This window comes from Pinus tabuliformis, chromosome 5_1 (assembly GCF_031772625.1).
Source record: "Pinus tabuliformis cultivar Carrire ecotype Pingquan chromosome 5_1, CPIR1, whole genome shotgun sequence".
Classification (NCBI taxonomy): domain Eukaryota; kingdom Viridiplantae; phylum Streptophyta; class Pinopsida; order Pinales; family Pinaceae; genus Pinus; species Pinus tabuliformis.
Window position 1 is genome coordinate 3,590,070 of NC_142305.1, and position 25,162 is coordinate 3,615,231.

Genomic DNA, 25,162 nt, shown 5'->3' on the forward strand with positions numbered 1-25,162 from the left:
TTAAAAAATGGCATTTTAGAAGCATCTTGATGAGGACTATTTAAATGATGAGAATGAGATGAAAAAGAATAATATTCACTTGAAGATGGAGATGGAGTTTCAGGAGGGTCTCCTCCATTTCCTTGATTTACCGAAGCATTGTCCTTTGCTTTCTCTTTCTTCTTCTTTTCCTTCTTTGTCGCTCTTTTCATAATCTATAAACAATTTGTCTACCATGTCTACCATACAGTAGAAAGCTTTATGTAAAGCTTTTTCATTCTCAGTGTGAACATTGCCATTCCCCTTTTTCTTTCTTTGTGTTGCACATTCAATCTTGGGGTCAAAAGACTTGAGTTTTCCTTAAACCTCTTTGAGTTTGGCCCTGGTTATCATCCACACTCGCAATTCACATCAAAGAGAAGACTGCTCTAATACCAACATGATATGAGATCTTTTCTTCAGTGATGTTAGCAAAATTGCAAAAAAGAGCATGTAAAACCATAGATGCAACACTTTAAGAACAAGCAACACATAAAAGAGACCATAAAGAAAATGCACCAATATTTGATAGTGGAGTTCACTCACAATGTGTGAGCTACATCTGTAGGGCCAGCTTCAAAGTGGAGAGGCCTCTAAATTATCTCAGTGAAATGAAAGGCAAGTACATGGCAAAATACATCATTATACCTCACTTATGGGAGTGACTTGAAAATGGGCAGCTCAAATCCCAAATCTAACTACACCAGTGAAATCCTTATGAAATTTTGAGTAAAATGAGTATAAACTCAGCTAGATTCTGACATTGTCGATTCTGGATCTCCTGAGAATCTCCAAGATTCCACTGTGGTAGAATATTCTAGGCAATATACCATGGGACTATTCTATCGAAAAATGTGCATGCGCCTAGTTCCACGTGTCTTGGTTCCACTCGGCCCTCCTGGTTCCCATCGCTCTTCTTTTCGCCCTCCCTCGGTCGTGGCTGCTCGTCAAATGGTGTGGTAGGGTTTATATACAACGAGCCCAACGAACATTTCAAAGCCCTGTCGATTGACGGGTTGGTTGTCACGTTTATTAATAGATCGTTGGTTTGGCAAGGGTCGCAGGTTCAAACCTCACGAACCCTTTTTGTGGTATAAAAACAATACATTGAGTTTGCGGTCGGTTTGGTGGAACCACCAACTTTGACCCGCCAACCATATTTAACTTCAACTATAATCGTTGCTAACTTTTTCGAGTCTCTGCTAAATTAACCATCATTTGGCCAGCTTGCCAACTCTATCCATCGCTAGCTAAGTTTGAAGCTTAGCCATTTTTTGTCTTTGCCCAAGTTTGACTGCCCAATCCCAAGCTGTAATGTGTCGAATGGGGATTGGTCCACTTGGTATCCAGTCATGTCTAACCACCTCACCGTGCTAATGTTAACAATACAAAGTGCCCAGTCAACCTTTGACTTTTTTAAGTTTGACCAAAACTTTGACCAACAATAAGTTTTGCATACAGACTCAGATTGAGGTGTTGTTTGCGTCGTTGGATTCGTCTCGAGGATATCTTCAACTTGATTCTAGTTTCGTTGAGATTTGAGGACCTCGATTTTTAGGCCTTTTGGGATCCTCCTAGATCAAGAACCACAATCCCACATACAAATCCTATGATACCAAATGTTAACTACCAAAAATATACAAATAGAATAACATACAAAATATCATAAACACTCCACTATTTATTAATATGAAAACCCTTAAGGTAGGGCAACACCTTACAATTGATCCTTTTATGGAAGGAATCCACTATTGTACACTTGCCTCTTCAAGGGGGCAACCTCTTAATGAGCTAAAAGCTCCAATTACAATAACCTTGCATACAATACCCATTACATTGCTTATATTTCTATTTATAAACCTCTCTATCTCCTAGACTACTCTAGAGAAGAAACCTTCTAGAAAGCTTTCATACATTATTTGTGTTTACAATACTACATAGACCTTATTTACTAATGAGAGCCTTCATTACATAGTAATACTTAAACATCTACTAGTATCCCCCTTGGATATTGTTACCCATCAAACGTGGTGAACCCCTAAGAGAAAAAAAGTATCCCCATTGGTCAGTCAGCCAACAACCATATGATGCTCCATTGATTGCTTTACTTCAGAGCTCTCCACCTATGCTCTGGTCATTTCTCTATCCCATCTAGTATACTTCTTGACGATAGATCATCTATCAGAAGGTACTCTAATCATGTGCTTTCATTTTATGTTTGGGGGATGCTAATATCGATCATTGACCAGGCTGGATGATTGACCGTTCTTGATTGTACCCTTGTTCCTATGCTTCACCTAGGAGATCATCCTTTGCCCCTAAGACTACTCTAGAGAAGAAACCTTCTAGAAAGCTTTCATACATTATTTGTGTTTACAATACTACATAGACCTTATTTATTAATGAGAGCCTTCATTACATAGTAATACTTAAACATCTACTAGTATTCCCCTTGGATATTGTTACCCATCAAAAGTGGTTAACCACTAAGAGAAAAAAATTATCCCCATTGGTCAGTTAGCCAACAACCATATGATGCTCCATAGATCGCTTTACTTCAGAGCTCTCCACCTATGCTCTGGTCATTTATCTATCCCATCTGGTATACTTCTTGACAGTAGATCATCTATCAAAAGGTACTCTAATCATGTGCTTTCATTTTATGTTTGGGCGATGCTAATATCGATCATTGACCAAGCTGGATGATTGACCATTCTTGATTGTACCCTTGTTCCCGTGCTTCACCTAGGAGATCATCCTTTGCCCCTAGTCCAATGGGACCTTCCCTAAGGACCTTTTCTTCCACTGTCAGGAGAGACACTAATAACAAGAATTGATTGATATAGCATGTCCAAGATAATCTATATTTACCACCTCCCCTTTCCCCCTTATATCCACCTCCATTCTTTGGGTTGATTGTCATTAGTCATTGGAACTCACACCCTATATGCACATCTTTGAGTCAAGGCCCAAAAATTTGTCCTAAGAGGTTGACACAACGAAAAGAAAGATAAAAGCATATGAAGCCACAAATGAAAGAAAACGAAAAATGCAAAAGATCGTTGGGACATAATAAACACATGAGCAAAGGCCTAGCATGAGATCTACCCCTTTCATTAGTGATCACCTAGTGCCTAAGTATTTCATGCTCTGTCTCAACAAAGGAACTAATGAGTGTGACTGTTGAGTAGTAAAGAATTGAAAACCTGGAATTATATCACATCTACAAAGTTGTTATTTAAAGCCTTTCTTTTTCAAGAGAAAGGAAAACCATTTGACCTCTTGTATAAGATTGTCAAAAATGTAATTCTTAGTTTTGTTTTTGAAAATAAAAATCCCTTTAAAAGCGAGACAATTATATCATCACAACATTGGTATCGTTGTCCTCAAGTAAAAATTATTGTTATATTCATAGAGAAAAATGAAGCACAAACAAGAAACAATTTACATGACAGTCATCTTCTCTGCCAAACACTAGCCTACCTTTTAGTGCACAACTTGTATGTAATTATAATCTAAATATGCAGTTTATAAGATTTGTTGCTTATTGATTTGATATTCTTATGCGTAAGTGTTTATGTAACGAACAAGCCTCGTTTAACAAATTAAACATTCCAAAAGACTTGGAATATATAGATCTCCATTGAAGATACAAAAATATATATTAAAATGTATGGATGAGAATGATGATTACAAATGAGAGTGAGGGTCTACTTATATACCCTAGGCAGATGCCTTTTCACTTATGGTCATATCCTTAGAGACATGCCTTCTTCAAAAAGCTTTGTCCTCAAAGCTGATTGTTGACAAGGCTTAATCTCTTTTTTTGTTTTAAATGTCTTCTTGTCTCGAAACTGTCATCTTTGTTGATACAAGATGATATGATCCTTGGAGTGATATATAAAATTGTGGCACAAAGAAGGGATCTAAGCATCCTAAATTAATCTTCTGTGGAACTTGGTAATTACTTGATAGTTGGAATAGTTTGTTATCACCAGTCTAGATTGTGTCAACATCATTATTCTTCGAAACATAAATTTGTTTTTTTAGTGATATAGATATGCACATTGCAGACTAATTGGGATGTCTACTCCTGTGGTTGAATGTCGATAAGGAGTACTGCAATTTGATGTTACCTTATTAGGTGTTTAGCAATTTCCCGATTTACTTTAGGTGTTGATGTTGTTGAGATGGTTACAGGACCTTCACTTGGAATGTTCATCGTCTAAATTGCAACATCTGAGTGTTTTTCTTCAACTGGCTTGTCTTCTTCTTGAGTTGTGATATTCACTGGATCGGTATTCATTCCATTCTCTTCAACTTGAATTTCTTCATTTGAAGAGTTCAACACTTCCTTCTCAATAAGTTGTTGGACCTTGTTTTCCAATGATTTCTTGTCTTTCTGAAGCTTCTTAATTTGTGTTAGTAATTGTTCACTATGGTCCTTAAGACGAGTAATATTTTCGTTTTTGTCAGCGATGATTTTGTCAACTTCCCTTTGCATAATTTGAATCGCTTTTTTACTTTCTTGAAGAATTACTTTCGAGATATTTTATGTCTTCTGGTGTCACTAAATCTAGCTTCAAGGTAACTTCTTGTAGCGTTAATTTTTTCTTTTTGTGGGAAAATGTCAAAAACTTATTTTTCATATTTAAGATAACGGACCCTAGTAGTTTTGTCCAGGGCAAACCCAGAATTATATCACTATTGTCACAAAATAAGGTTTTAATTTTAACAATGAATTGTGAGGCAAAAATATAATCTCCAATGCATAGTTCTAGTTTGTTTATGTTATATTGTTTATTATTCATCAAATACATCATTTCAATTATGTTCAACTCAGGAATCACTAATTGGTTAGCACATTCAGCACTAACATAATTTTTATCCTTAGTAGGATCGATAGAGATTATAATGTCTCTTCCTGCAAGTGATCCTTTGATTTTAAATAGTGCATTAACACACATCATAAAAGTTTTAGGAAATCTTCCATCACTAATCTCCATTTTTTCTTCCTTCAGAGATTGACTCTATTCTACGTTCGCCAACCAGTTACACTTTTTTTTTCACTATATTCCTTGGTAACTTTAAAAAAAAAAAATTAATCACTTTTCTTTTTCTTTAAAAAAAATATGCCTTGAATAAAATTTCTTTTATAAACTTTTCCTTGAAAACTTGAATATCCTTCGAACCTTTGTATTGAATCTTTTAAGAATTCTCTTTGTTTCTTTCTTCTTTCTCTTTTTTTTTTTTGTACTTGACTTTTTGTATATATATATACACACATAATTTCAAGTATATAATTTTTGTATATTATATGTAATAAAATTATATATTTGACCAATTAAAATTAAGGTATTAAGAATCAACATTGAACAACAAAAATTTGTTACGAATTAACGAGGTGATAAAAAATTTTACGAATCAAGGGGAAAAGACATGGTCAGCGTGACAATTAAGGCTGCAAAAAATGGATACAGACAAAGTCAAAACTGGACGCAGCATCGTTGTGGTTGCAGAAGGGAAATTGGGAGGCATATACGATGGTGATTGTCCGATGAACACAATGGGTGCTCCAGCGATGACGTGGGAAGATTTGATGACGACTACAGGTGTAGCGGCAGTTTTATTTGGCGAGGTAACAGCAGTTTTGTTTGGCGGTAGCACAAATGGCAATGTCGCAGAGTTGCAGCGATCACTGCTAGAGCTCAAGCAGTAGCGGTGGATGTAGCAGTGTTTTTGCAGCATTGCAATGACTGTTATGGCTGTAACGAAGGCAGCAGATTGGTGCTTCGGGCAGCAAGTCAAGAGCCTATGGCAGCAGTGGTTGTTGCGGGTTACAGATCATTGTTTCTATGGTTGTGCTCGACAGTGGCAGCAGAGTGGCCTGCAAAGGGACTTGCGATAGCATAAGGTCGGATGGCGCTCAGGTATGTTTGGTTTTTTTTCTTTCTAACCTTTTTTTTATCTTCTTTTTTATACATATATTTTTTCCTGTTTTTATTTTGTTATTTTTTTTATTTTTTATAATTTGTTATATCTATATATATATATATATATATATAACTTGTTTTTTTCTTTATAATTTGTTTTCCTTATATGTATATTTATTATTTTTATTTTTTTCTATTACTTTTTTTCTTTTTTTTATTCTTTAAAAATGGCCAAGGGCCTCTGACGAAATCGGCAAACAGAGAAACTCCAGAAACTTCTATAGTGAAACATTTTCAATTGCATGACAACAAAGTTGACGAAGAGTTGATGGCCAAACGCCGAACCAAAGAGCACGGCTCTGTGCAGCGGTTTAGCGGCCAGAGGATCGGACAACTCTTAACAAACAGAGTTCGTATACTCAGAAGTTAAATACTCCAGAAGACTTGGAATATATAGATCTCCATTGAAGATACAAGAATATATATTAAAATGTATGAATGAGTATAATGATTACAAATGAGGGTGAGGGCCTACTTATATACCCTAGCTAGGTGCCTTTTCACATACAGTCATGTCCTTAGAGACATGCCTCTTCATTATTAACTACTAGTTAATTACAATTATCACACACACACATATTATTCATAACAGTTTAATAAAATAATTATGTCAGAGATGCACAGTTTAGGATTTTTCTTGCTTCTACCAAAATTGTATAGATTCGATTCAAATTTTCTACAATTTTGTGTGTGATGCAATAACAAAATATTTCCAAAAAAATGTCTCGCATTTGAGAACCACTACTATTGTCCTCAAGTAAAAATTAGGGACATATTCATAGAGAAAATGAACTTCAATGAAGTGCAAACAACATACAATTTACATGGAAGTCATCTCTCCTGCTAAACACTAGGCTACTTTTGAATGCATGACTCGCACGTAAGCATTGTGTGTGTGTAGTTTATAAGGTGTACTACTTAACAATTAGGTAATTTTGTCCCTAAGTGTTCAATTATGTCAGAGCTACACAGTTTAGCATTTTTATTGTTTCTCCCTACATTGTGTAGATTGCATTCAAATTTTCTACAAATGTGTTTGACACAGTAACATAATAATTCCAAAATAATGCCTCATCCATTGACCTATAACAACAATTCCAAAAAAATGCCTCATATACATTGAGCTTTTGCAGTCATTTGTTGGACATTAATATAGTTATCTTATCTTAACATTATTGGCAGCTTTGATACTCACGCTGGAATGCAATAATAGCCTGGAGACGAACATCTTCGTGAAAATAACCGACATGTTTTGTTAAAATCCTCAATGCCTCCTCAAAGTAGCTTAGCTATCATCAAGGAATGGCAAGAAATAATTTACAACCAAAATATATCAATTCACAATGAAAAAGCATAATGTGAGGATACGTTGTAAATGCACTCTTTGTGTGAAGCGCAAACAAACCAATAGCTTGAGTAGCAGCTGCTTTTTCATCCAAGACTCCAGTTCTAACACTAATGTTGCGGACTCTTCTATCATCTTGAGCTTCCTCATCAGAAGATACACCACCAAATCCATTTGCGGCATCATCACCATCAGACTCATCAATATCCACTGCTGATCCATCATCAAGGTTGCATGAAGCAAATGCCAAAGGAACAACACGAGGAAGGTACTGGGATGATTGTCAATAGTCAAGTTAGATATATTCACAAACGAAAACTATTATATATTTCAACAAATGTAGATTATGCTTCAAGGCATTGATGTTGACAGAGGTCAAAACTAAGTTGTCAAGCAAAATTCATCTACCTGTGTAAATCCTTCACCCATAACCTCTGCTATGTTACTAAAGAAACCATGAGTATATTCCCGAAGCTCACTGAAATCCAAAGCAAAGCCCTGAAATATTGCACGGAAAAGAGATGAGCCACCTTTCAATAAATCCATCTTGTCACAAAATCATTATTATATGGCACTTATGGCAGTTGCTGCTTCAATGAAAGGAGGTAATATTACGAAGAAGAGATGAGCCACCTTTCAATAAATTCCATCTGGTCACAAAATCATTATTATATGGCACTTACGGCAATAGCAGCTTCAATGAAAGGAGGTAATATTGGCTCAATTCTTGGCCGTCCAACAGCCATTGCAACTATTCCTACAAGCTCAGTAGCTCTTGCCCGTGCACGAAGATCTTCATCCTTGGTAAGCACCATGAAAATCTTCATCAATTCTAGAACACCCTCGGCATATGGAATGAAAGCTAATTCTGCAGCGGCAGCAGCAGACCCAATTGCAGACTGTAAAAACAGAATACCACTCCAATATTAATAATAGGAGAGATCTACCAAGGGTGCTTGTATTTCCTAAATCGAATAAATTGAAATGTTCTATCATTGCTATTAATTTTAAAGCAGCTAAAGAAATAGCTGCCAACCCAACCGCAGACTGTAACAACAAAATAATACCACAATATTAACAATAAGAGAGATCTAACCAGGGTACTTGTATTTACTAAATCCAATAAAATTGAAATGTCCATATCATTACTATTAATTTTGAAGTAGCCAAACAAACATATGGTTTATTAAAATAGAAAAAGCCAAACTAATACCATGCATGTCTCTTGTAATTCACGACGATTGCTATGCAATCCTTCAAGCAGCTTTCCCATGAGAGGATCAAGATAAGGAAGGATCTCTGCTCCCATATGCTCACAGAATGCAGCCAATGCATAGTATGATTTTTCCTGTAGAAAATCAGAACTTAGATATCATAAGAAAAACTCATACTCCTAATAAAGTAAGGATAATAAACATGACGATTTTCTACAAACATTTACCTGCACTTCCGCTGACACATCCCCAAGAGCATCCAGAATACAAGGAAGAACAATTTCATAATGTGCCACAATTTCAGGCTGTAAATGCTCTGCAAACTGTCCCAATGAGAAAGATGCTGCTCCACGTACAATCTCGTCTGGATCCTTTAGGGATTGCAAGACAATAGTTAAAATCCTTTCCAACTTATTCTTCATTACCTCAAAGCAGCCCTCTGATATGACTCCTAAGGACATGACAGAAGCTTCACGGTATTTTGGATCTGCATTTTGAAAATTTGATATAGAAAATTCAAGAACAGGTGGGAAAACATGCTTCCTTGGCAGGCTCATAGCCATTGTATCTAGAACTTCTGCAGCAGCACGATCAGCAGAAAGGTCATCATCCTCATCTCTGCGAGCTTCTGCAAGTAAGGGACACATGACTGCTAGAATAGGATTAACCACTTTGTGCTTAATGAGAGATTTGGGCTTGTATTTAGCCAGCCATGAGATAATTTGTATCGCCTGGTAGCAACAACAACATTCAACCAAATAAAGCCATAGATAAGATAGGGTAAGATAAACTTATTAATGTCCACAAATGACTAAGAAATAGATCAATGGGATTAGACAGTGCAATCAGCAACCACTAAAATCTGGGTGTGCCTAGAAAACTCCTAGAGCCGAAATGTTATGAAAAAGAGATTCAAATGATAATAACAGAGAGAAAGTAGCAGGTTTAGTTATCAAGGTTGAATCTATAAGAACTGACCTGATGACGGGTATTTACTTCTAAATCCTTGCTTGAGCAGACTTCAAGAGCAAACTGAACAATAGGCTGTATAGATGAACCAAGAACGGGTGCTGGCGACTCTACCAGCTCATCAAAAATTTCGAAGGCAATAATAGCTACCTCCTCATCTCCATTTGCAAGACATTGCCGTGAAACATTCAAAATGTGTGGTACAAGTTCCCGGAACATCAGCTGCAGAATGAATGCAATCCTTATGTTAGTTAAAAGTTTAAGCAAATAGTATATACAAAAAATATTTCGTTGCATTTACAGAAGTTATACAATACAGCTAAGCTACATGCACAATATTCAATGTAGCTCAAAAATATGGCATTCTTTCTAGAATATAACAAGAACAACTTGGTTCACAAACTGAATATCCAAAATAAATGGGTAACATAAAAGAATCCATATCTATTAAGATATTATATTGAATAAAATACGAGATATAGATGAAGCTACAATGCCATGTGATGGTGTATTTATAGCATTGCCTAGTCACAATGACTAATGTGAAAATTCCATAAACAGGAACCCTTTTGCAGCAATTGATATTATTTCTCCTAACTGTTAATTAATTAACAATTTATCTGCTATGGCAAATATCGAATAAATACATTGCAACCTTCACAAATAAAATTCTGCAGAAAAATAAAATGCTGGAATCTGAGAAATGCTAGTGCACACATTAAATTAACACAATTATTTTTAGACAAAAGTCCCTGGAAAAATTTAATGTGGGAAAACCGGTGCAGCAGTTGAGGGTTTTATTATTATGCAGCAGTGAGAAATTCTAAATACAACTAGACGCTGAAATCTGGCAATCCTACAGAGAAAATTACTGGCAAAAATCTAGTGAGGAATTTCTTCACCCCACAAGCAATCCCGGCACAACTTGCCTTCAGAAACTTGGCCCTCTAACCCTCTACGTCAACCTCTGCACAGCCTGCGTGACGTGAAGCCTCTGATTGGTCTCTGATGAAGTCGTTCTACCTTCTGTTAGCTGGAAAGATGCTTCTCCAGCACTCTAGGACTCCTTCCCAACCTCTGGAACTAAAGACGTCTCTCCCTCTCAGCAAATCGAACTTGCCTCTAGAAGCTACTACACTGCCCTTGCGTCAGCTTCTCTATTGTTCTTCTGCCTCTCTGCAAATTCACTCACTGGATCTGGAATACTTCCTCCAGTCTCACTGTCTCTGCCCCTCACTCACTGCTTCGATCTCTACCTCTCTCTAGCAACTAACTGCTACTACTCTGGAAATCAATCTACCAAGAAATCGAACTGCTCAAGTATACTCTCCATCAGCACATCAACCTCCTCTTATAATCCTCTGTTGGAGCACCAACAACCAAGATTAAAAACATAATTGATGGCTAGGATCATCTCTAGATCGATCTGTGTAAGTTTCTAGATGATCCTCGCCTTAACTTAATTAATATTGATTAATTAACCATATTCCCTAGGTTTAGACTTAGGAAATATTTTAAAAATTGGTTAATAATCTAATTAAATCATTTCTAGGCGGAATTTTTAGAAACGATTTATGGGTTTTGAAGATCTCTTGTATTCTAGCCTCTCCACAAAATTTCATGGCTAAAACACATCCGATGCTACAAAAACTAACACTCCCTCTTAGCGAGAAATGCGTTCTAGTGCTACACATCTTGCCACAACACCCTGTCTCTGCATCATCTCCTGTCACGCTGCGAATGTCTGGCTGCTACTTCCCACCAACCACTGCGCAACTCGGATATATGTTGCATTTGTGTTGTTGTTGACGTTCCATATTGCTGCCAACACTGCATCTGCACCGCAACTCCCTCTCATTTGTTTTTGTTGCAACTGCAACATCTGCAACTAAAAAGCATCCAAAATATTGAATCAATTGTATTCAATATGATGCATCTGTCTCTCGAGTCTCTAACTGCTACTAGCATTTGCACTATCACTGAAGGATCTACGCTACTACCAACTCTGCACTGAGTCACCTGCTCTGTTGTCAACACTGCACTGCGCTCCCCAGCATCTGACAGCGACTATTCTGCAACTATCACTCTAGTACTTACTGCATCAACTACCAGTGATCCATCCTGCTACTGAAGATTGTGGGCCCCCATAGCCAAGTAATGATCCATGAGGAGGACTCCCCAAGGATCCTGCCCAACTGTAGCGCTCTAGGGCTACAACACCAAGTCACCCCACCTCACTCTTGGAGGTATATCGGCGAACATAGTGAAGTCTTCCTCCAGCCTGGAGGAAAGCCTATCAATCTCTGTTGACACTGCATGTGGGTCCTGCTTCTCCTCCTTGTCCTTCTTCCTGAGAGGACATTGAGTACTATAGTAACCGAGCTCACCACACCTGAAGCACTTGACCTTTGACAGTCCTTCTTCTTCTTTCTTTGCTCCCCATGTCCTTGACTAGGACCCTTTGATGTGAGGGCCACATTCTCCTCATTCACCGTCTTCGATCCACTGCTACTGCAACTGATGGAGCTCTTTAGCAGAGCTCGTCTCAACTCCTCCTGCTGCAAATCAACCCACATTCTATCCTAGGTTGGTAGCCTATCTCTGCCCAATATGCTTTGGACAAAAACCTGCCATTCCTCTAATACGCTATTGAGTGTCAATCGCACTAACTCTGTGGGTTGAGGCGTTGCCCCAATAGTTGATAGCTGGCCTTAGACCTCCTGAATCCTGGTAAGGAAGGGGTTTATGCCTTCCCCTTTCTGCATCCGGATGCATCTTAGCTTCTCCTCTAGGTACATCTTCCACTGCTCGGAAGTACCCTGGTACAACGTGGAGAGAGCATCCCACATTTTCTTGGCAGTATCTTTGCCATCTATATGTGAGACAACATGATCCCTAACTCCATCTAGGATCAACCGCTTCGCCCACATCATCTCCTTCTTGTATTCTTTCTGTTGATCTGCATCCTAAGGAACCGCCACTACTGCATCAATATAGGCTTTCAGGTCATATTCATCTAGAAGGAAGAACATCCTTGCCTTTCAGTTGACATAGTTGGAAGCTCCATCCAACCTATCCTGATCATGAAGCCCTGCAGTGGCCATCTCAACAACGTGTCAAAAACATCCTCTTTCCTTCTGCTCGACTGCTACTCTGCTATTCACAATCCCTTCAGGAGTGAGAAGATCTGCTCACAACTATTGTCGATCTGCAAGGAAAAATCGAATTTCTTGAGACTAGAAGTTCCCTGAGGAAATTTTTCCCTTTGTGTGTGCTCTTCTCTCTTCCACCCCGACATTGGCTCTGCTCTAGCGTACTGATGCAAAGACGTCTGCGTCCAGCTAGAGATCTGCTCAATGAAAAATATGAGATGCTCCCTCTGCCTCTAGAATCACTAGATCTAGAAAGATCGAATTTTTCTGCCCCTCTCAAAAAAATCGGTCTGCCTCGAGAAACTTGGCCTCCTGGCAAAAGGACTATTGCCCTTGGGAATTTCGACCTGCTGCCCACACTGAGCAGTGAAATTCCTTCTTTTCGCCTCTGAGCTCTCTAGCATATCAACTGCGCTCTGATACCATGTGAAAATTCCACAAACAGGAACCTGTTGAAGCCCCGAAAATCGGGTCGACAATAAGGGGGATACCCGCCCGGTCCGGACCTTGGTTGGCAGCTCCTTATCCGTTTGGTATAGCGGGTCCGACTAGGGATAATGGGACCAGTTTCCCAATCTATGGGTGTGTGTCTGTAGAGTTGGATGTCGCTGATCTAACAGTCCCTATCTAAGCTATTCTAATTCAAGCTTTAATCTAATTCTATGCTATTGTAATCTAATAAACAACACATCTAAATCTATGCTAACCTGGGATGTAATTCTTCTATTATGCGATCTAAAGAAATTTCAAATAACAACTGATAATAAAGATCATTCAGCGATTATAAGAAAGGAAATCAATTAAGATGAACCACTTCGCATAAAAAGTTAGACAAAACAGTTGTGAACAACATATCGCATAATGAGCTATTCATACAATAAACATAAATAAATAGCTACCACCGTACAAAAGTGCCAAATGACAACTCAAGCATTCATGCAATAACATATAAACAACTAAAACTGTATATCACTTTAACATATAAGCATAAATGGTCAAGAGATAAAAATACCATTTATGACTGGTCCTACTCATAAGCTTCAAGCAACAATGATTTATCTCTCCTTGCTCTAACATCTACTAAGAGTACAAAAGTGCAACATCAGTAGCAGATATCAAATGCAAACATCAACAAATCTTGATCCATTCATTCACCAAAACCTCCTCTGAGGGTGCAAAAGTGCATGTTTTGAGGACAAGTTTTTGATAAATTTCTAGACCCTTCTCTAAATGCATCAGAAGGGTTTAAATACTACTAACTAAATAACTTAATTACACAGATTCAGGATACGGTTTAAATGACCACCCTTTTTCTAAGCAAAACTATTTCTAAAAATTAAATATAATATCTAATTATTTCTGCATTTGCTCCTTAATGTTGCGAGCATTCAATATTTGCCTGGGTAGAGTCGGCTGACTGTCTTCCGCTTTTGGTTGAGCTAAGCAAACAGAAATGGCAAGAGCTGGCACCATCTTTTCAGCAAAATAGAAGATATACTCGAGAGTCATCCTCTGACTATGTGGATTTACTGTGTATGCTCAGTAATAATCCAAATTCTACTTGGTTAATCCTCAAATTGCCTCTGCCTTTGCTTTCTTGCGTTTTCCGGGCTTATGGGTGACTGAGCAGTTAGGGACTTTGCTTTTTGAACAATTTTCTCAGCGATCGCGCATCAGAAACTGCCTCCGTTCTTTGATCCGGACCTTTCTGGTGCGTTTTTCTCTTTTTAGCGTCTTTTCCTTCACCGGGTATAAGCTTCAAAATTTTGTAAACATACTGCTTTCGTGAGCTTCTAACCTTGAGCGTTAAATCGCCTGTTAATATCAGCATTGTTCAACTACTCATTCAACCATGGCTCTGACTGAAAGATCTGTAACGGATAGCTCTGCGGTGCTCTGTGAATTTGTGGCTCTGTTGCATGCGATATCCGTTCATGAGGGCATCTCTTCTCTGTTTCCGAGCATTGGAGCTTTACCCTTTTCCTTTATCGCTCCCTGCACATTGCTTCATGTTGTTTCTGTTTTTCATTCTTGCAGTTCACACATGAGGAGAGAGTAATGATAATAAAAATCGACAAGAAAGCTCTGAGATCTACGAATGTACAAAAAAACATGCCACCTGACGTGAACTAACTCTTCGAAAAACACAAAATTGTCTTTCATTAACACTTGGCGTATCATTCATTAATTTTTATTAAAGCGCGTATCCAATTTTTGGTTTATGGACAGGTTTTCTTGAATGTTGAGCCGGAGAAAATTTGCGATGGACAATTTCTGCGATTCGCATCGCATCATCACAATATCGCGTTATCACATTTTCATCAAGATGTGTTATCGCAGGCTTGCCCGATCGCGCTTATCGCATAATCGCAAATTGTTGTATCGCGTTATCCCAAGATCGCAGATTGTTACAATCGTTAAATGGTTGTGTGTTTTTTATGCGATATTTGCGATATGCAATATCGCATATCGGCCATCGGCGATTTTTTAAGGTTTTCGAATATGAGCGTTTCTTAATGCATGCGATGCGATGGAATTCGCGTCGCACTTCTCGCAGTTTATCCTTTTACTCACAAGGAAATGTCCTATCTTCTTCGTGCGATGCGATGTTTTCTTAAGGAGTAAAATACATAAGCCTTAATTGAATTTTTTGAATTTTTTACTAAGGGTCCCCACTTACTTAGTGTTATTGCTAATACTAAATAAGGAGTGGAGTTGTTGGTGGCCACAACAGAACCCTATTGCAACAACTAATATTGTTTCTCCTAATTGTTAATTAATTAATAATTTACCTGCTACGACAAATATCGAAATAAATACACTACAACCTTCACAAATAAAATTCTGCGGAAAAATACAACACTGGAAGCTAAGAAATGCTATCACACACATAAAATCAACACAATTATTTTTGGACAAAAGTCCCCGGAAAAACCCAATGTGGGAAAACCTATGCAGCAACTAAGGGTTTTATTATTATGCAGCTATGAGAAATTTTGAGTACAATTAGATGCCTAAATCAGGCAATCCTCGGCACAACCTGCCTTCAGAAACTCGGCCCTTTGACCCTCTGCGTCAGCCTCTATGCTGCTCTGCGTAGCCTGCTTGACGTCAAGCCTCTGACTGGTCTATGATGAAGTCGTTTTGCTTTCTGTTGGCTGGAGAGATGCTTCTCTGGCACTCTGGGACTCCTTCCCAGCCTCTGGAACTGAAGACCTCTCTCCCTCTCAGCAAATCAAACTTGCTTCTAGAAGTTATTGCGCTACCCCTACGTCAATTGCTCTGTGGCTCTTCTGCCTCTCTACAAATGCACTCATTGGATCTGGAATAGTTCCTCCAGCCTCACTGTCTCTGCCCCTCACCCACTGCTTCAATCTGTAGCTCTCTCCGGCAACTGACTGTTGCTACTCTAGAAATAGATCTGCCAAGAAATTGAACTGCTCAAGTGTACTCTCCATCACCACATTGACCTCCTCTTATAATCCTCTGTTGGAGCACCAACAGCCAAGATTAAAAACATAATCAATGGCTAGGATAATCTCTGGATCAATCCGTGTGAGTTTCTAGATGATTCTCGCCTTGACTTAATTAATATTGATTAATTAACCATATTCCCTAAGTTTGGACTTAGGAAATATTTTAAAAATTGGTTAATAATCTAATTAAATTATTTCTAGGTGGAATTTCCAGAAACGATTTCTGGGTTTTGGAGATCTCTTGTATTCTAAACTCTCCACAAAATTTTGTGGCTAGAACACATCCGATGCAACAAAAACTAATAATTAATAGGTTGTGTCCCCATTAAATCATGACTTTTAGAAAAAATGTGTCATTTATTTATTATTTATTATTGTTATTGTTATTTACAAATGTTGATACTCCATCCTCAGCATAAAATACCCTTTCTAAAATACTCCATCCTCAGCATAAAAAAGGCTATCTTTTCGTTTTGGTTTGTAATGCCTTCTCATGACTCTTCATTGCCGAATTGGTCATGGTTGAGGACATAAAACAATATGATCTTCTACACATCAGGAAGAGTTGTCAAACAATGATAAAGCTTGACCACCCTAATTCATCTTTTGTGGATTTGGGTGGCAGCAACCTCTATTTTGAAACAAAGTTGTGCTAGAATTAATATTCTTCAGAATATATTATGAATATATTGTCTTTGTTCCAAACAATGTTGAGAAACTAATTGGTTAAAATAATGGCTCTTGTGATTAGGATGTCAATGTTATGAACAAAATATATATAAAAATAATACAAATGACATAAATAATAATAATAAATAATTAACTAATAATTAGTATTGAAGAGGCATGTCTCTAAGGACATAGCCATTCATGAAAGGGCACCTGCCTAGGTATAAAAGTGGGCCCTTATTTGTAACATTCTCGTCATATCATCTCATATCTTATGTTGATTCTTATATAATATATTTGTCCTATCATGAATATTTATATATCTAAGATCTTCTGAGTATTCTACTGCGATAATGAACTTTGTTCATAACATTGTAGGATAAAGTTGTCATTGATGTCAATAAGATGGCAACCTGGTGCATTGTTGGAGCTATGCTCTAGATGAAGTAGTTTAGATAAAGCCCTACTCCTCGTTGAACCCTTGTTGATGCAAACCCTAATAACTCTTGCTCTACATGAAACCCTAGCTATATATCCCTATCTATATAATCGCAAGTCTTAGTTTGTTGAAGCATGGCCTAATAATGAATAAATGAAGAAGCCACTTCCATGAAATCCTCCTTGACACATGATGACATATGCCTTAACATTGTTGAAGTCCTTAGTCTATGATGAAAAAGTTGTCCTAGGTCCATTAAGACGATGAAATTTGTTATCACAATTTTAGTTAATAATTTTTAAAGCGCTGACAACAGGAGTGTCAGCGCCAATTTGTAAAAAAAAGTGTTAAAGCGCTAACAATTTCAGTGTCAACACCAATTTGTAAAAAACAGAGTTAAAGCGCTGACAACTAGATTATCAGCGCCAATTTGAAAGTGTGATCAAGTGAGCGCTGACAACTGAATTATCAACACCAATTTGAAAGTGTGATCAAGCGAGTATTTTTTTTTTTTGAAAGAGTCGGTTGCTATGTATTGCATTCTGAAAAAAACGAGGGTCTGAATTCCTCTTTGTACATAAAGTTCGCAGATTGAGAGGAAACAAGGGGTTTACAAAATGAGGCTGCCCCCTTGATCCTTAGGCTACTTTTCTCCTTACTACTACTAGAGATGTTGCTGGTATAGATTCTGATGAAAGAAGATAACAAAAAGATGCATTTGGTTTTCATTCAATCGATCATTATGTGTTGAATGTGTCTCGCTGTTGATTCTTCTGGATTCTCATCTTTGGTTCCTTGATTTGCGCTGGATGAGCTAGTGGCGTTGGGGTGCTTATCCATCCAAGATTTCAGAGTGGCGAGCGATTCTTCAACATGGCCACATCGATTTGAAAGCTGCTCGAATTGATCTCGGAGAGATGAGACCCTGTGCATGAAGAGCTGAATTTCTGCTTTGTATTTCTCCGTGTTGATGCGGTCTTGTTCAAATAGTCTTCTACTGTGCTCATCTAGACGCCGGTCATGCTCTTCTAGCCTTGCTGCAAGAATACCCTGTTTTTCCTCAATCAGAGACTGTTGGGTCCTTATTTCTTCCAGCTCGAATTGAAGGTCTGCGCAGTGCAGACAGTCCTCATTGCGTGCCATTAAATGGAGGATGCAAAAAAGGAAGAGGCCCCAGAAGGCAGTTAAGGATTTGAAGATTTTGTAAATATAATGCGGACGGGTTTGAGGGGCACTATCAAAGGATACAGGAGATCCCACTTTCTGAGCGCCAAAGGAGAAATATAAGTGGACCCTGATGATGGCGCACAAGCAAGAAGGGGGAGTACTGAAGAAGGGGGAGAAAGAAACAGAGGGGAGCTTGCTGTAGGTGCAAGATTGACGATTTAAAAGCGACCAGCGGAGGTAATGGAAAGAGGGCAGAGAGTGAAGAAGGGTTAGAGCAGCAATACTGGCCTCCCCACAGATTCTACTCCTGTAAAACACCACGACTGAGATTAGAAGAGAAATAAACAAGATAGAAAATAGCAATACCGATGACTGATCTTTTCTTCTCCCCTGGACGAGAGCGCCTTCATCAAACCAATGAATCTGCTCTTGCGCAAAGCAGTGAATGACAATGCTTTTCTTTCCTCTGCCCGTATTTATGGATTGAAACCTGCTGTAGCCTGAGTGTATTACTGTAGGCGGATCCTTTGTGGCAGTTAGATATTCTCCTAAATCCCGATGGCGATCTGCTGGAGCAGCGTAATCGATCTTCCGGCCTTCACTGAATTGATTGGTTTTCCTTGGGATGCAAGTTATTCTTTGAGTCGATGCTTGGATGAGACTACTGATGCATTCCAAGCTCTCTGTCAAGTGTCCTGGTGCTGATGAAGCTAAGCCCGTCGCACGCTTGGTGGATCTGCGAGCCTGGGCAAAGTCAGGATTTGCCTGAATCATGGCAGAGGCTGGAAGGTGTCTCTGTTATTGTGCCTCATCACACCTTCCGGTTTTCCGACTGCGTTATTCGCATGTTTGTCAGCTTCCCCATTGAGCGTGCGAAGGATATGGTAGAAGCTGATTTTTTCAAAGTGCTTGAGAAGTAGATTGATTCGTTGGAGATGTTGCTGAAGGTTGCTGTTTGGTGATCTTTGGTTGTGGTTCATGAGGCCAATAATGATAGAGGAGTCTCCAATGACTAAAGCTTTTTTAATCCCCAGATTTTTCAATTGCAACAACCCTTGATAGAGAGCTAAGGCCTCTGCGTTATTATTAGATTTTTTTCCCAGACTCCATTCGTAATTGCTGATTTCTTCTCCTATTTCATCTATAATAATTCCTCCCGCGCCTGCTGGTCCTGGGTTGGACTTGGAGGCGCCATCAAAGAATAAAATCGGGCAGTTGTTACTCTGAATCCATTTCTTGAATTCCTGGGTTGGAAGTCTGATATCCCACTTCTTGGTCTGGTCATGATGCTGTCTGTTAGTTCTCTGAATACTCTGTTGATGTCCTGGCCGGCCAAGAATATGCCTAATAAAAGACCTCTCCTCAACTGAGTAATCTGCTGCTTTGACTGTCCCTGAGTGTTTTGCTGCAATTGTCTCCTGTGCCAAAAGATGGGCCTTGTTGCATGTCTTCCATACATTACCCTCTTTGTTTTGGAAGATTTTTTTATTTCTTGTAAGCCAGATTTTCCATAAGAGATTGTGAGGAATGATATCCCAAGTTCTTTTGACAATCTTGCTCCTTTTATCCTTCCATGGACAGCTCCTTCTCCAATCTTGAATTGCCTCTGCAATGTTCTGGTGAGATTGCCATGTTATATTTCCCAAATTGGACATATTGATCCAGCAATTCTTCGCGAAGGGACAATCAAGGAAAAGATGGCGGATGGTTTCTTCTGCTGAGCAGCAGTTAGGACAAATAGAAGGTCCATATATCCCTCGCTTTCTTAAATTTTCAGAAGTGAGGATTTTGCCTTTTAACAGCAACCATATGAAGAATTTGACCTTGGGGATGGCCTCTGATTTCCATATTGTTCTCCAATGATTCCAGATAGGAATTTGATAAGTGCTGTTGCAGATGAATTGATAGCCGGACTTGATGGTGTAGCTTGAGCCCGTGGGGTCCCATCTAAATCCATCTGCTGTGCCTTTTTTAATGGGGGCTCTGTTCTGAAGGTTTTTTTGAAAAGCTTGGAAACTTAATTCTAAGTTTGGGGGGATAACTGGAAAATCCCAGCTAGTCCAGGCTCCTGTGTCAACATCCCATTTTGAAATTTGATCAAGCCTCTGAATGCCTTTGCTATTAAGATGGAGGATGAAGGGAATGGCTTCTTCAACTGTGTTTAGAGGTTGGAAACCCATTATCTTGTCGGTGGCATAATTAATGCTGGTCCCTCCCCCCGGGATCTTTGAGATGTTTTGTTTGAGAATGGGAAGTGCTTTCTTACAAAGGTGCCAGATTTTAGTAGAATTTCTACTGGGAATATCAGAATCAAGGAGTCTTTGCCTGTTGTCAGAGAGATATTTGCATTCAATGACCTGTTTCCACCAAGCTTTTGGATCATTGATTAATCTCCAAGCCATTTTGATCCCGAAAGCAAGGTTAAGAATTTTAGGGGCTCTAATTCCCAGTCCACCTCTATCTTGGGATTGAATTACGCTTTTCCAATTTACCAAATTGAATCTATTTTTTTCTTTTTTCCCTCCTTGCCATAAAAAGTTGCGGAGGGCAGTTTCCAGCTTATAGTGAAAAGAGACAGGAGCTTGATAAAGAGTGAAGCGGTATAGTGGTAAGGAGGAGATACCTGATTTGAGCAAAATTAATCTGCCTGCTGGGTTAAGCCATTGAGTTCCCCATTGCTGTACCTTCCTTTTGACTTTGTCTATTATTTCATTCCAGGTAGTGGCTTTTAGAGAGCCCATGGTGACCGGCATCCCAAGGTAGGTGAAGTGGTCCCAGGTTGCTTTGTAGGCTACTCCAAAAATATTGGCTATGCTGTGAGCTGTTTGATTGGAGATATTCCATCCATAGATGCAACTTTTATGGAAGTTGACCTCTCCTCCTGAGCACTCCATGAATTGGTCCAGAAGGATTTTGAAACGCCTTGCTATAGTAGTGGATGCCCCTCCAATGAGCAGAGTGTCATCAGCAAATTGAGAGTGGTTGATATTCTTCACTCCATTTCCAAACTTGATACCAGAGATGAGGCCGACTCTTCTGTTGTGATCCAGGGCGCTGCTAAAGGATTCCGCCATCAAGATGAAAAGATAGGGAGAAAGGGGGCAACCTTGCCTTAACCCTCTTGAGGATTGAAATGCTTCACAAGGGCGTCCATTTATGAGAGGCGAAATCCAAGGGCCAGAGATGCAAGCTGCAATGGTGCTGATGAAGTCAGAGTTGAATCCCATTTTTCTCAATACAGCAAACAAGAAGGAGTGTCGTACTCGGTCAAATGCATTGGCTAAGTCAAGCTTAAGAACGAAACCTTTCTCCTGCCTTGAAGTGCTGGAGTGAATAGCTTCTTGGACCAAGGTGATGGTGTCATGAATTTGCCTGTTGGACATAAAGCCTCCTTGATTTTCGGATATAAGGGAAGGGAGAAGGGGTTGGAGTCTGGCTGCTATGATTTTTGCAAAGATCTTATATGAAGTATTACACAATGAAATAGGTCGAAATCTGGAGAAAGAAGTGGGGCGATTTTCTTTAGGGATGAGGGCAAGGAAAGTTGAGTTTGTGAAGCCCCCCATCTTCTTTTTCCTTTGGATTCCATTCATCATTTTAACAAGGTCTTTTTTTATCAAATGCCAATGGTCCCTGTAAAAATTTATTGGGAATCCATCTGGACCTGGAGACTTATCTGGTTGTAAAGTCCAGATGGCTTTTCTGATTTCCTCCTCTGTTATTTCACTGTTTAAGCTGTCATTCTCCTCAAGAGATATTTTCCCCGGTAGATGCTTAAGGAGCTTTGAATAATCAGCATCTCCTTGGTTTTCCGTGAGGAGACATTTGTAATGGAGGAAGGCAGCTCGTTTGATGGATTCTTGATCATTATGCTGGCTGCCTTGGCTATCAGTTATCGTGTTTACATTATTCCTTGTTTTTTTGACTGTGGCCTGCTTATGGAAGTAGGCCGTATTTTTATCGCCCTCCTTCAGCCATACTTCTCTTGATTTGATTCTCCACTTGATCTCTTCCGCTCTCTTGATTTGAATTAGCTGGCCCTGAACTTCCCTTTCTTGGTTTTTCAGTTGATGGGTGAATCCGTGGTCCTCTATTTGCTTATGAATCTCTTCCAAGTTCTGCTGTATTTTTTCCCTTATTTTTTCTGGCTCTTGATAGCTGATTTTTGCCCAATCCTTTAGAGCTCTCCTTATGTTTCGAAGTTTTGTTTCCCAAATATAGCTTGGGGAGCCCTCAACGTGTTGCTTCCAGGTTGCGTCTATGATAGCCTCGGCCTCAGCGTTGTCTTTCCACAGAGGATTGTATCTGAATGGTATTGGACCCAAATGAGAATGGGAGTCCAGCGTTAAAATAATGGGGAAGTGATCTGAGGCTGTGGTACTGAGAATTTTGGTGTGGCCTGCAGCAAAGGAAGAGAGGAGGGAGACATTAACCAAAATCCTGTCCAATCTTTCCATAATGTTGCCTGGCCCCAACCTTCTGTTGTTCCAAGTGTATTTCCTGTTTTTTGGAATGATATCCATCAGCTCATGGTCGGACATTATCATTTCCATTTGCCTTCTGAAGGGATCGGTGGTGAAGATGCCCCCTCTTTTCTCATTCGCATGGAGGATTAAATTGAAGTCTCCAGCAAGAATTACATTTGAGTTCTGCTCATTGTCTATTTCTTCCTTCAGTTCCTTCCAACATTGTTCCTTTTCCCTGTAATGATTGGGGATATAGACATTATAAATGATAAGATCACAGCTCTCTTCCTTGTTACTAAGGTTGGTTCTAACCCAATTTTGATTGAGGACGAAGGAATTGCAGTCCCAGAACTGCTTGTTCCACATAGTTGTAATTCCTCCAGAAGCTCCTCTGGAGTTGCTACTGGCCCCTGAGAAGTTTTTGTGGGCATCTATAATTATTTGCATTTCGCTCTGACTTTGCTTGGTTTCCTGTATCAGGACAATTTCTGGTCTTTCTGTTTGAAGAAGATCTCGTAGGGCAGCTGATTTGGAGGGGTGCCCCATACCCCTGCTGTTCCATGATAAAAGCTTCATCATGAGGCATTTGAGCGAGGAGGTGCTCGCCTCTCATAATCTTTACCTACTGTTTCTTTTTCTTGTGAACCTGTAATGAAGGATTCCATAGGGGTTTGAATCCCTAGGGCTATGTCCTTTTGTGTGCTTTCTTCCCGATGTTGCTTGGCTGACTTTCTTCCTGGTCCCGGTTTCTTATGAATATCGCTGGAGGCGCCAAAGTCTTTGGAAGAGCTTCTGGTGGTTCTGGGGGGGGGAGGATCTATGGAGGGCTGAGAGGGGGTCGAAGAAATCAAGGGAGGTTCGATCAGAGAAGGCTGGTCAGACTGAGGGTCATCAGAGGATAAAATAAAGAAAGGGTTGGAGGAGGAGGGGAAAGAAGATTCAAGGGAGGGTCCAGGAGGATTTGGAGAGGGAGAGGTGGGGCGGGGGGAGGAAGAGCCCGGATGTTCAGAAGGTGGATCTTGCTTTGGTTGAGGTGCTGCTTTCTTTTTTTTCACAGTTTCCCACTGTTCTGCTTGGTCCTCAGCTTCAAGATTAGTAATTTTAGAGCATCTATTAGCAAAGTGGCCGTATTCATGACATACCTTACATTTGAAGGGTATTTGCTCGTAGTCCAGCTGCTGTATGTAGCTCCAGTCATCCACCTTCAGCTTGATGGCTTCTGGCAGGCCTTTTCCAAGGTCCACTTCTACGCAAATCCTTGCACAGGCTTGCATGTTATCTTTAGGCTCGCTTCTGTCAATGTACTTGCCTACAGCATTCCCTATTGCCTTTACCGAATCGTCTCCCCAGCAATGCAGAGGGAGGTGGGGAAGACGGACCCAAACCGGTACCGCATTAGGAATATCGAGTTCAGGGTCAAAGTCAGGAGTCCATTTGTTCAGATATAACCCTCGAGAATCCATGAAATAGGGCCCGTTCCTGAATATCAGATCCTTGTCTGCCTTGGTTTCAAAGTGAAAAGTATAGTAACCTTTGCCACAAAATCGAATCGAGATCTTTCCTTGTGTTTTATCAGACCAGTTCCTTTCCACCCATCTCTGGACTGTCTTTGGTGAAGGCCATAAGCCTGTGAACTGCCCTATGAGCCCTTTTTCTGCTAAGGATAACGCTGCCATTCGAGGGAGAGAAGGAGGTAACTGAACTTCTTGGAGTGTATCAAGTTTCTTGACAAATTTTGATGTTGTTGGTTTCGGACGGACGGGGGGCAGAGATTTTACCAAATCAGAGAAAGCTTTCTCTGCATCCCCCAGAGATGGATCAGAATGGGCCATGGCGGAGGCCAGGCCCCAAGACAGGCCTCGCGGCCCAGGCCGAGGCGAAGCTGCAACTGCTCCCGAGTCTTCAATCCCGCTCCAGCTCCGCGCGCGCTTCTTTTTCTCAGCCAATATTTAGTATTTGCATCGTGATCAAGCGAGTATTGGCCAAATAAATGACTCCTATTTTCGTGGATTTGGGCCAAAGATTCACGGAAAATTTACTATTTCAAACATAATGACCCAAACTTAGCTGTCAAAAGGAAAATGTGCCAAAGCATGTTCTGTTTTCACTTGACAAAACTCTGTTTTTTAGAGTTTTTTCTTGTAAAGGCAGTGACTTCAAGCGTAGTTTCCGCTTGAAGTCAGGGGATGGGTTTCACAAAGAGTGAGGCAGATCTGAACCTTTACTTTATTGTGATTGGTGAGGAGCCTCTCAT

At 39.6% G+C, this 25,162-nt stretch overlaps 1 protein-coding gene across 1 annotated transcript in view; it reads right to left on the reverse strand.

Moving 5' to 3' along the window:
- The window catches only part of LOC149163256 (ARM repeat superfamily protein), a 188,381-nt gene that overhangs the window by 50,257 nt on the left and 112,962 nt on the right, over nucleotides 1-25,162 (reverse strand). The window contains exons 6-11 of the mRNA XM_089431653.1: nucleotides 8,798-9,301; nucleotides 8,570-8,704; nucleotides 8,040-8,255; nucleotides 7,765-7,854; nucleotides 7,380-7,627; nucleotides 7,207-7,295 (exon numbers count right to left, since the gene is read on the reverse strand). Coding sequence (XP_089287779.1) covers nucleotides 7,207-7,295; nucleotides 7,380-7,627; nucleotides 7,765-7,854; nucleotides 8,040-8,255; nucleotides 8,570-8,704; nucleotides 8,798-9,301 — 1,282 coding nt within the window. The remainder of the gene's footprint in view (nucleotides 1-7,206; nucleotides 7,296-7,379; nucleotides 7,628-7,764; nucleotides 7,855-8,039; nucleotides 8,256-8,569; nucleotides 8,705-8,797; nucleotides 9,302-25,162) is intronic.